The 12,777-nt window shown below is 45.5% G+C and overlaps 1 protein-coding gene across 2 annotated transcripts; it reads left to right on the forward strand.

Moving 5' to 3' along the window:
* The first annotated feature begins 349 nt into the window (after window positions 1–349).
* LOC110523931 (keratin, type I cytoskeletal 18) lies at window positions 350–10,861 on the forward strand. Of its 2 annotated transcripts, XM_021603086.2 has the most exons (11): window positions 350–448; window positions 2,215–2,488; window positions 2,708–2,833; window positions 3,314–3,396; window positions 3,878–4,034; window positions 5,452–5,619; window positions 5,910–6,035; window positions 6,528–6,650; window positions 6,762–6,856; window positions 7,651–7,676; window positions 10,243–10,861. In XM_021603086.2, exons 2-11 carry the CDS (start codon window positions 2,222–2,224, stop codon window positions 10,362–10,364), a joined length of 1,293 nt encoding a protein of 430 aa, XP_021458761.2. In that variant the 5' UTR covers window positions 350–448; window positions 2,215–2,221; the 3' UTR covers window positions 10,365–10,861. The 2 variants fall into 2 exon arrangements, with proteins under 2 accessions (XP_021458761.2, XP_021458762.2); XM_021603087.2 differs by lacking the exons at window positions 6,762–6,856; window positions 10,243–10,861 and having other exon boundaries at window positions 7,651–7,670.
* Window positions 10,862–12,777: the final 1,916 nt, after the last annotated feature.

Raw genomic sequence — 12,777 nt, forward strand, 5'->3', positions numbered from 1 at the left:
TGATAAGAAGTGAGGGAAGGCCTAGCCACCAAATAATGACGGCTAACCAATCAGCCAATCACACGCCTCAATAACTCCTCAGAATCAATAGCCAAACACCTTCTGTACGCTTAAGAATTGACGTAACACACATTAGAACTCCTTAGAATGTACATAGCCTTCTGTTGTTTGATTAGACCAATTCCCTTTCCTTCTTTCAACACATTGTTCAATATTTGATGTTACTCTCCTGAGTGAAGTTCCGGTTACCTACCGACCCATGGGAGAGAAGGACTCCGATGTCTTATAGAGGCTCCACCTACATTACACGTTACGTGGCCCCTCCCCCTTTCTCATCTCCATATAAATTCAGCTGTAGCATCAGTCTCAAGGTAGACAGCATTATCCAGGATCCATTCTCCAGGATCCCTCTCTCCCTCTTTCTCTCACTGAAGAGAACATAATCCAGGTAAGTGTTTGAATTGAATTGCTTCTTAGTGAACACACTAATCAAATATCAAAAAGATGAAGGATACATACGTTTGTGTGACTAACTCATTATATTTCATTTTGAAAACTGTAAATGTGTAGTGTCTCAAAACTTCTTCTTTTTTTAAAACTAAGTTATAATATTTCAATGATCCATCTTGGTTTTTTTTTTGCCCCTCTAGATATATTTTATATACTGTTATCACTTTGTTTCTATACTTTTCTCTACTCATCACAACAAAGGAATGTTTTACTTTTCTAATGTTTAGCCCTGGTGATGGTGGGAGAAACTCAGAGTATTATGTGACAGAGATGACTAATCCCTATTGAACAGCCCAGTGGCTGTGTAGAATGTCTGTTTGGCACTAAACAATACTAGGCAACTACTCAGTTACTTGGTTGGGCTCTGTTTTAGACAGAGCCTCCACATAACTCTGCCCTCGTGTTAGTTCTTGTTTTTGTGATTTCTCTTATTGGTTATTGACAAAGACCTACAAATATAGGAATATAGTATGAACAAGAACAATCAAAATAGTCATGTAAGATATGAGGGTTTTCTTCGCAGTTCTTGGGAAGCTCTTCTGATAGAGGATTAGCCATTTACATGTTGATGATTGTACACTGAACTTGGATAAAGTAATGCTTGAGTGGAGCTCAGACAGTGTAGCAGTCATAACGGCCAGCCCGTCACCTTGAACCTCAATGGGCAGCTGGGTAACCAGTCAACCATTGACATTTTTTTTATCAGTCTGTGGTTGACTTTTAGTTTGAATAGACAGCAATGGTGGGCTCATTCAAAATGGCCTACAGGCTGCGTGTTCTTTTGGCTCCTGCATGGGTGAAAACAGCCAACGGTTTGTGTGCCTAAAATAATTATTTGCATGCTGTAAGAATAAATAATTGACTCAAAGCTTTCACTAGATGCCGCCCAGGGCGACACGGGGCGCACGCACAATAAATAAATAAATAAATGGGGGAAATAAAATATTCAGAATGGTGACATTTGCACCAACGGTTTTCTATCACTCATTTGCACGTCAGGTGCAATGATATCATGTCCCCGTGTGGGACTGTGGGTCAATTAACCTTGTGGGAGTGGGCGCCCTGATTCTAGTTTGTGAGCTAGGCAGGCTACTGCCTGGGAAGGTCTCCCACTCAGGAGTACGAGATGGGGAGGGGGGCAGGGGTAGGTTGACCTCAGGTCTCCCCACTGGAAGCCCGAGGTAGGGGGAGCGAGGGAATCTATCAAATAGCGCACCTCTAACTTTGTACAGTACTAATGAAATTAGTAATGCAATTAAGTGTGTTATTCTATTTGTGTATTTGTGTGAAATAGGATTTGTGCAATTTAGTTTTATTTGTGTGTTTTTTGTTAGCAATAGAGTAATAGAGTAATAATGTGATTCTCTTTTTATTTATGATATTTATGAGTCTTATTTTTGAATATATTTGTATATTTCTATAGTTATAAATTACATTTAGTGCAGAATGGTGCTTTTTTTGTTGTTGGGGGAGGCGCTGAAGGGGGGGGTTCGCCCACGGAGCCACACAAGCTAGAACCGCCACTGGCCACATCTGTCATGTTTTTTAAGTCTGGCCTACATCTCAGAATGTAGGCTATAGAATGATGTAGTGAAAGACCAAATCCTCTTCAGTTTAATACCAAGTTCACGTTTTATAATGTTATTAGCATGTACTGTATGTGTTTCAACAAGGTCTTCTTCCTCTTTGTCATCTCTCACACAGAGCCGTCATGTCTTCCAGTTTCTCTTTGCGGAGCTTCTCTGTGGGCCGCCAACCCTCCTTCTCTAGTCTATCTCTGAGAGACAGTGGCCGTGCCCACTCCAGAGCCGCTGTGTCCTTTGCCTCCGCCAGCCCCCTGACCCGCTCTGCATCCATCAGCCGCGACATGAGTGGCCAGCCCGTCACCTTGAACCTCAATGGGCAGCTGGGTAACCATACCAACGAGAAAGAGGCAATGCAAGGCCTCAACAACCGCTTGGCCACTTACCTGGACAAGGTAGGCGGAAGGTAGCCTAGAGGTTAGAAAAGCTGGTCAGCAACCGAAGGGTTGTTGGTTCAAATCCCAGATCCGCTGGAAATCTGGTGGGAAGTGAGCTGGCAACCAAAGAGTTACTGGTATCAGTATACTAGATGCCATTTCCTGACGTGGTGCCCTTGAACAAGGCACTTGCAGGTACTAAAAGATGATGGACAATAAACTTCTTGTTGTTCTAAGGTGCGCTCACTGGAGAAGTCCAATTCAGATCTGGAGCTGCGGATCAAGCAGATAATGATTGAGCGCATCCCTGAAGGTCACGACTTCAAAACCATGATGGCCCAGGCCCACCAGGTGGAACAGGAGGTGGGTTCCCAACGTCCCTACTTTCCCATGATCCCTTTCGCTCACCCCATGTAACTTCCCATGCCCTTATCTCACCTCTTGCAGCACGTACAACAAGGACACATGTATGAGCCATGATATGGATTTACGCATTGTAAACATATCCTGGATTAGTCACATGATACATACACATGTGGCCATACACGTACGTGTTTTCAACACTCTCTTTAACATTAGCGGGAAATGTTACCTTTTAGTTAACCTGCACTAGACCGACACTGCAGGCTGTGGGTTAAAGATTAGTCAAACTAAGGCCACGTATGGAGTGTGTTACCCAAATTCTCTAGGAGGTTTCTGGAGCCAGGGTTTCTGTCAGCGAGGGGAAATGCACCTTAGAGGTGACAGTGAAAGTATGAGCGACGATAGAAACGTTCAACTGTAAGATCGCACTAGTACGTAGTAGATATGTAAAAGTTGAATGCTGACCACGTCTTTTCTCAGGTGAGGAGGAAGACACTGGAGAACGCTCGCCTCATGCTGGAGATTGACAATGCTAAACTTGCAGCTGACGACTTCCGGATTAAGTGAGTGTCGAGGCTGGGGCCGTGCCCCTCTCTGTTATGTCGCGTCTTTGCATCTTTGCTTCTGTTGTTCAGGACGCCTGTAGCTCTGTTTAATTTCAGGCGAAGCCTGCAATGGGGAAAGCGCTTGAAGCAGGCTTGCAGGTGTATGTTTAGGCAAAGGCCAGTGTGTCCTGTATGTGTCTTTTGTAGTCTACATGTCGACTGGCACCACGCAAACACCACTTAGGAGACAAACATTTGGGAACTTACATGCGCGACTGCGCGTGTGCCAGCGTGTGCTTGTGCATATCCGTATGCAACTGCGATTAGTCCTGTGACTGCACTCCCTTCCTCCCTCCTTCCCGCCCTCCTTCACCCCACCCCTTCTTTCAGGTTTACATTTTATCTTCCTATGTGTAATGAATTCTTTCAAGTCTTAGTCACCCAAGCTCTCACATTCTCTCACTTCGCAATCTCTCACAATCTCTTCCCTCCCTCCCAGGTGGGAGACAGAGATATGCATGTCCCAGTCTGTGGAGAGGGACTGCTTGGCCCTGAAGAAGGCCAAGGTGGACCATGAGCAGATCATCATGTCCCACAGAGGAGACCTGGACAGCCTGAAGGAAGATCTCTACTTTCTGAAGAAGAACCATGAGGAGGTGAGAGGAGATGGCACCGTAGATCAAGACTTTATTTATCCACAAGCATGAAAGTAACAAAGTAAGAGGACAACTCCCCTAAGGATGATGATATCCCAGCAGACAAAACTAGTTGAAGTTATGTCGTCCCTATGTCCTTTTAACTCGTTTTGCACATTGAGATAGTGGGGCCAGGTGTTCATCCTTAGGCCAGGTCATAACGCTATCACTCGAACCCAGAGTTTTCCCTGGTCTCCTGGTATCAGGAGGTATTTCTGACTGGAGAGAGACAAGGATGTCTTCTGTCACCATTCCTCTTCTAGCTGGCCATTAGCTGGATAATCACGAAGACCACAGAATAGAATAAGTGGTCTGAGAGGGGAAGCAATGAAGGAGGAGAACAGAGTGGTCCTCTGTTCCTTTCTGCACCGGTGGTGGTGTCACTCTGCATCCCCTGGGAAGCTGGGATGCCCTGGGAAGCTTGGAACCTGCTCGAAGTCTGAAACCCAACACCGGAGGCCCCTTTGTGTTAAGCAACTTGAAGCTAGAGAGTAACTCAGGTCTTAGATTTTTTACTCAAGTCTCCATAGAGGCCCCTCTGGTAACATCTTTGCTCACTGGTTGCTCTGCTCTGAATAGGCACACTTCAGACCCGTGTGAAGACATAAGTCACCTTGTACTACTTGTCTGTGGGGAGGGGTAGAATGATGTGTGTGTGTGTGTGTGTGTGTGTGTGTGTGTGTGTGTGTGTGTGTGTGTGTGTGTGTGTGTGTGTGTGTGTGTGTGTGTGTGTGTGTGTGTGTGTGTGTGTGTGTGTGTGTGTGTGTGTGTGTGTGTGTGTGTGTGTGTGTGTGTGTGTGCGCGCGTGTGCAGTGCAGCGCATGTAAGTGTGTGTAGGCTCAACCCTTCCTGTTTTCCTATGGTGTGTGGTCCTTTAAGTCGATGACTGGCACCAGAAGTGCTGGGTGTGTTTGGAAAGAAGGGTGTGGTGTGTGTGGTGCCAATGCAGTAGTAACATATGTTCTATCTATTAGGCTGTATGTGACACGCAGAGAAAGGGCATAGTGGGAGGGAACAGTGATCAAGGCACACACTAGGAGTAACATGAGTTCAACTCCATCAAGTATTTATGGAGAGGATGTTAATAAATCAGAGGGTCTCGCCTTCTCTCTTATGGGCTGTAGAATTCACTGGAGAACACACGCTTTGGAGGACTAATAAACAAACAGAGAATATTCCTAAAAAAATCATGCAAACGATGACATAGAGAAAAACACAGGGGGACAAATATGTTAGAAACTGAAACACACACAAAAAAAACACGGATGCCTGAGAGTTTCTATTTCCTGTCTTGCTTGCTCTTTGGGGGAGTCCTAGGCCAGGTCACTGTGAAGTACTTTGTGACAACTGATGTAATTGATTGATTGTCTCTCTGAAGGAGGTGGAGTCTATGAAGGGCCACATCGCTGCTCAGACTGTTAACGTGGAGGTGGACTCAGGCCGTGGTGGACCTGACCTGGGGACAGTTATGTCAGAGCTCAGGACTCGGTACGAGGGCATCGTCAAGAAGAACAAGGACCAGGCTGAGCTGTGGTACCTCAAGAAGGTCAGCGGGGGGACTGGCTTGTTGGGTGCATCACCATGCCAGAAACCAGCCACTAGTGTCTCTCAGGGCTGATTATTTGTAACTTGAGATGTGTGCGTGTGACTCGAATTTTCATGCAAATCTCCCATTGACATTGCATGTGTATCTCAAGTTACGATTCAGGCGTATCATAGATATTATATCCAGGTGAACCCAGGTATTTGAACGCAGGTCTGGTATCTAGTAACACGGCCTACAGCGTTCAGGAACGGAGATGTGGTGCGTTCAGGGACATGTGTGGTGTGTTACAGCTGGACACGGTGCAGAACGAGGTGAAGGAGTCTAACGAGGCTCTGAGGGGAGCTCAGAGTGAGCTGGTAGAGAGGCGACGCTTCCTACAGACCCTGGAGGTAGAGCTGGAGAGTCTGTACAAACAGGTAGGAACTAGGGACCTTTCACCTGGGAGTTGTGTTGTACTGGGGAACTTAGAATACGGTGTCACCTTAAGATACAGCTGGAAAGTCTGCACAAACAGGTAGAAACCTTTCAGCTGGGGGGGTTGTGTTTCATTGGGGAACTTAAATATACCATGCCACTCCAATCTACAGTTTGAGAGCCTGTATAAGTAGGTGACACATAGCAAGAAGGAACTTTGCCTCTATGGGTTATGTTCCACTGGGGAACTTAAAAATTACAATGGCACTCAAAGACACAGTATCACTAAGATATCACCCTTTGTTCCCAACCATGTCAACCTTAACGTTGACAGCAAATACCACTCACTTCCCCTGACCTTGGGTGGGAGAAGAATTTGTGTTACGATAAAGATCCCCGAAATGCAGTAGCTCTCTAACAGTCACGTTCGGGGGGTCAACAAAGACCTCAGTTGAACAATGTGCACGTGGGTGTTGACAACATCTCCCCCTCAGGTGGCAGCTCTGGAGGGTAACCTCAGCGAGACAGGTCAGAAGTACAGCCTGGAGATGGAGCGCCTGCAGGCCACGCTGTCCCAGCTGGAGGAGGACCTGTCTCAGCTGCGTCTGGACATGCAGGTACTTACTGGTAGCCCAGCGGCTAAGGAGGTGGACCTGTATATATTTATGTGGTTTACTGTAACAAAAGGACCAATCTTTTGTATCGTATGGTATTGTGTTATGTTGCAGCGCAACAAGACAGACTACGAACAGCTGCTCCGCATCAAGCAGAACCTGGAGATGGAGATTGCAACCTACAGAAGACTACTGGAGGGAGAGGAGACGTGAGTCACCATGATATGCCATTTAGCAGACGCTTGTATCCATAGCGACTTGCAGTTAAGGGTGGATAAATTTTTTACATATAGGTGGTCCTGGGAATCGAACCCACTATCCTGGAGTTGCAAGAGACCCATGCTCTACCAATTGAGCGACAGAACGTGATTATGCTACAGTAGGAAGTCGTTAAGGGATGCTTAGTGAGTACTGTGTATCCAGGCTGTAACGTGTGCGCTGGGAGTCGGGAAGCAAGTTCAGGGAGTGCATCATTTAATAAACAAAACAACGCAACAGACATGAAACAGATACAGAAACAAGGACACCTGGGGAAGGAACCAAAGGGAGTGACATGTATAGGGCAGGTAATCAAGGAGGTGATGGAGTCCAGGTGAGTCTGATGACGCGCAGGTGCTCGTCACGATGGTGACAGGTGTGTCGCAGGACGCCAACCAAAGGGACAATCCCGGGGATCAGCCTGACGAACCGGCTGAGGCGCAAGAGCCGGATGAGCCAGCTGAGACCTCCCCGGTTGCGCCTGTCGAGGCACGGGAACCTGTTCACCAGCTGAGGCGTGGGAGTCTATCGAGCCAGCTGAGGGAGGGAGCACACGTGAACACAGGCTAGTTCTCCTCTCAAAGGACTACATTATCTGCTTTGTTGAGTTGAGTCTAACAGAGAATTGCTCTTTCCTGGTAAACCAGCCAATTGATGACCATACATGGTAACATCTTCTGCCTGTTTCAGCCCAAGTAATCGTTCACTTTTTAACTCTGACCTTCTTTTTCTTTTATTCATTCAGGATTAAAGAAATTCCCCCACCAAAAAGTGAGTATCATCAGTATATTAACTTCACATTGCTACACTCTCACTTCTTAATTGACACAGGCTAACCTAAGCAAACATCAAAGCTTGGCATTACTCACTCAGCACACAGCAACACATTGATTGGTTGATTTCAGCTGTGACCGTTCACCTGGATGGAGATACTTTCTTTATCAGTGTGACAGGAGGGAATTCCATCCATGGCATGTGATAAGAATACTATTAATTCATGAATACATAATTTCATTCTCACACAGAGAGACTTCAATTCACCTTAACCTCTCAAATGGACTGCATGGACCCACCCTGGGCACCCACTCAATCTTTTGTTTTTCTTCCCTCTGCCCTTTATTTAACTAGGCAAGTCAGTTAAGAACAAATTCTTAGGGTTAAGAATTTGTCCATCTCCAATTTGTCCTTCTCCATCTCTCTCTCTCTCTCTCTCTCTCTCTCTCTCTCTCTCTCTATATATATATATATATATATATATATATATATATATATATATATACATATATATATATATATATTACTTGTGTTTTACATGGGCATATACAGTGCATTCGGACGAAAAGTATTAGGACCCCTTGACTTTTTCCATATTTTGTTACGTTAAAGCCTTTTTCTAAAATGTATTAAATAGTTTTTTTCCTCATCAATCTACACACAATATCCCATAATGACAAAGCAAAAACAGGTTTTTAGAAATTTTTGCTAATGTATGAAAAATAAAAACAGAAACACCTCATTTACATAAGTATTCAGAACCTTTGCTCTGAGACTTGAAATTGAGCTCAGATGCATCGTGTTTCCATTGATCATCCTTGAGATGTTTTACAACTTGATTGGAGTCCATCTGTGGTCAATTTAATTGGTTGGACATGATTTGGAAGGCCACACACCTGTCTATATAAGGTCCCACAGTTGACAGTGCATATCAGAGCAAAAGCCAGGCATGAGGTCAAAGGAATTGTCCGTAGAGCTCTGAGACAGGATTGTGCAGAGGCACAGTTCTGGGGAAGGTTACCAAAATACTTCTGCAGCATTGAACACAGTGGCTTCCATCATTCTTAAATGGAAGAAGTTTGGAACCACTAAGACTCTTCCTAGAGATGCCCGCCCGACAATACTGAGCAATCGTGGGAGAAGGGTCAATCTCAGGAAGGTGGCCAACAACTCGATGGTCACTCTGACAGAGCTCCAGATTACCTCTGTGGCGATGGGAGAACCTTCCTGAAGGACAACCATGTTTGTAGCACTCCCCCAATCGGGAGCTATACTCCCAATACGGTCTTGCAGTGCTTGAGGTGTCACTACACACCCTGGTTTGGTCCCAGGCTGTGTCACAACCGACCGTGATCGGGAGTCCCATAGGGCGGCCCACAATTGGCCCAGTATTGTCCGGGTTAGGGGAGGGTTTGGCCAGGGGGGTAGGCCGTCATTGTAAATAAGAATTTGTTCTTACCTGACTTGCTTAGTTAAGTAAATAAAATAAAATAAAAATTGGGCAATTATGGTAGAGTGGCCAGACGGAAGCCACTCCTCAGTAAAAGGCTTACCCTGAAAGTAGTCCAAGTGCCAAGAGAAACTGTAACTAAAAAACAAATAAGTAATACACATACACTATATATACAACAGTATGTGGACACTGCTTCAAATTAGTGGATTTTGCTATTTCAGCCACACCTGTTGCTGACAGGTGTATAAAAGTGAGCAGACAGTCATGCAATCTCCATAGACTAACATTGCCGTTATGGCCTTAATGCGCCAGCCCACCCGCCCGCCCTCACTAATGGTCTTGTGGCTGAATTGAAGCAAGTCCCCGCAGCAATGTTCCAACAGTTAGTGGAAAGCCTTGTTATAGCAAAAGGGAGACAAACTCCATATTAATGCCCATGATTTGGGAATGAGATGTTTGAAATTGAATGTATGGGACTGCTAAACTAACCCAAGATCAGCGTCTACGGGCAACTTTACCATACTCTGAGCTGTTACTCAAGGAACTGTGCCTAGGCTAGCGTGTGTAGATACTGTTGGTGACTTGTATAGAGTGAAGGTAATTTACTCCAGGCCAAGTTGCTCGCTGACAAAAGCAAACTGCTAATTACACTACACGTTCAAAGCAGGGTCAGCGGCGTTCCCTTATGTCAGAATCAAAATGTACAGCTTTTGATTCTGTGCTGCTTCCACCAACCTGGCATCAAGTCAAGAGCCGTGGCTACAGACTAATGACAGTTTGTTTCATAAACCTGCAAACAAAGCAAACGCCCAAAACACATCTGTCCCTAGCAACCACAGTGGGTACAAATATACTGTAAGCCGCAATGTTGTAACTACGTCTTAATGTAAGCCTGTGACTCACTCAATCCCTTCGGTAACACTTTGATTTGATAGACTATGGACTCCGTAACTCATTCGCAAGCGGTAGGTAAGTCAACAACGGCAAGTGAGCAAGTGCATAGGCTGTGTTACAAACCAGAGCCTGTGTCACAGTATTAGTGTGACCCTGTGACATTCGGTAACCGATCCCCTTCTTCTTCTTCTTCTGCTACCTCTCGTTGCGTTGCAGAAGAGCCAGAGGTGTGGACCAGGAAGATAGTGAAGGTGGTGACACAGACCATGATCAACGGCAAGGTGGTGGATGAATCCAGCGAGGTGGAACAGATAGAGGATGAAGTGAAGAAGAAGTGAGACGGGCATAATCGTCTTCATCCTCCTCATCACTCCTAACACCTGACACGCCTCCTCCGCCAGACACAAAGGGCCAGCCAACCCACTGGCCGTAAAGGGCTCCCACTAACACGGACGTCTGTTTAATTCCCATCAGAGTCTTAGTCTTCTCTGTTTCTCTCTGGAGTATCCTGCATTACCTCCTTCACATGTCTGGAGATAATGAGATGTGCTGTAGGTGAATGGGATGTCTGCTACGGCATCCATTTTAAGAAGTCCCTCAGTTGTCAAATGAAGCTCTCTCTCAGTTGTGTCCCCTCCTCTATCGTGGTTGTTGTTGAATAAAAGGTTTTGCTTTGCGTATGAAACTAGGTATTTCTAGATTTAGGGAACAAGTTGTCCATACGGTAGATCTCTTTCATTTGAATTGCATTTCCTTTGTTTTTTTGTTTTCCGACATGCGTCTGTTTGTATTCTATAAACTTCTGTAAGGACTGAAATAAAGGTTAGTCATCATTTTCTCTTTTTTGTTGTACCTCAAATGCAGCGCACACATTCAGTAACTATCTAACGCACTCCAAGAGTAAAACACAAATAAATAGTCACAACATACTTAAAACACATTCTTTGTAAAAACCCATGAAGCTGCCCTGTCTACTACACAGCACGAGCATGAGCATAATGGCATGTCAGTGCAGATCATTACGCCTGCTCATATGCGTGTGTGATGACTGCTACGTAGGTAGGCATGTAGTCTCCAACGATGCTAGGTTAGCTAGGTTACCTTTGTGTCTGACAGCTCAGACACATCAGACACGTAGGGTGTTATTTATGGGTTTGGACTGTCTCTTTCACAAATCTGAGATGTTTTACAAAAGGATTGACTGACAGACAGGCAGACTTTTACTAAGTTCACAACCTCCACCAACTGAAAGTCAACTGAGTCAACAACAAAAAACTGTCTAAAGCTGAAATACATTGTACAGAATGTAAATCATTATGGTCTCCGGCGTCACTTGCTGTTGCTACACAGACATAATGACATAACCATTACCTGCAAAACCCATTATGCTGTCACCTTGGCATCGGTTACTGATGGTTAGTTAATCTGTGAAAAGCAAACAGTGGAAATGTGTGTAAATATGTGGTGGGAGAATGCAATGTGCTACGTAAGTGTGTGTATTTGTATAAGTGTTTGGATTGTGTTGCTGTTTCTGTCCGGGTCTGTGTGGTTCTGTTGTTTGCGTCGCGGTATGTGGGTTGGGTCTGTGTCCCTCCCTGCCTGTCTGCACATATGCTTGTATGGTCATGTATGTGTTTCTTCAAAGGCATACATCGTGTCGGAGGAGGAGGGTTCCCAGTCAGACATTAAGCCCTTCTTGGGGGGTGACTGACTCTACAGACACTAATCACTGTCACAATGAACAGTTACTGGAAATATTAGTGTGTCTGCTAGGTCTCTTTCCTGCACTGTACCATTCTGAACCAGCCACATCCCCACAAGCTGAGGAGACCAGGGTGTGTATGTGTATGTGTGTGGGGGGGGGGGGGGGGGCTTTTCCTCCGACATACCCTCTAAGCTCCCTGAAGACACACAGGAGAAGACGGGGCTGACGGTTGAGGGTGGATGCCACACTATGGGCCCAGCCCAAAGTCTCTCCTGCTGTCCTTAGTAACGGACACGTTCAGAGATCTGTCGAACTCTTTTATTGGCATGGCTCGAGCTGAGTTAGACCGGAAGACGGAGACTTAGTGTGTCATGTCAGCTAGACATACTGTCTGTCGTACAGTATAGATTCCGTCCCACTCTCATCCATGAGTCTGTGAAACCATCTCACACAGACAGACGGACAGGTGTGTTCCCGGGAAGGCATTATAAACATGTACATGCTACCTGGCTGTGTTACTCACACCTGTCCTGGAAAGACGCCTGATGTATCAAGACAAAAGCCGGTGGGACCTTATTGATGAAACAGATGAAGCCCTGTGTAATGACCGTGTGCTAACGTTTGGTGATGCCTCTAATTATCGTTATGGTGAGTTTGAACAACACTTGAGTTAAGTTGCTCTGTCTGGCCTTCCGTCCATCCGTCCGTCCGTCTGTCTGTCTGCCACAGTGGCATTTCACCATGGGTCAGAAGAACTATCGTTGTTTTATCAGGAGCTCCAGTCAACAAATTATAGTTATGACAAATATCATTAAGATTCTTAATCTACAAGTCCCATCTCCCATGTGAAAGGGAAATAATTACTGTTGCTGTGACCATATTACCGCCAGACCGGAGGTCACGAGTCATGATGGCAGTCAAATTCCACATGACCGTTTAGTCATGGTAATAAGGCTTCTCCAAGCTCTGATGCTGCTGATGGTCATTAGTAGCCTACCAAACTGGCTAACTGCCTGGTACTCAGCACTCCATTGTTCTCTAATCAC

This window comes from Oncorhynchus mykiss, chromosome 5, assembly GCF_013265735.2.
Source record: "Oncorhynchus mykiss isolate Arlee chromosome 5, USDA_OmykA_1.1, whole genome shotgun sequence".
In the NCBI taxonomy this organism is placed as follows: Eukaryota; Metazoa; Chordata; class Actinopteri; order Salmoniformes; family Salmonidae; genus Oncorhynchus; species Oncorhynchus mykiss.

Excerpts from the sequence above, each read along its gene's own strand:
- LOC110523931 (XM_021603086.2), top strand. The coding sequence starts at position 2,222 with ATGTCTTCCAGTTTCTCTTTGCGGAGCTTCTCTGTGGGCCGCCAACCC. Across the intron at positions 3,397-3,877 it reads GCTGACGACTTCCGGATTAA|GTGGGAGACAGAGATATGCA; the intron begins GTGAGTGTCGAG and ends CCTCCCTCCCAG. Across the intron at positions 7,677-10,242 it reads AGAAATTCCCCCACCAAAAA|AAGAGCCAGAGGTGTGGACC; the intron begins GTGAGTATCATC and ends GTTGCGTTGCAG.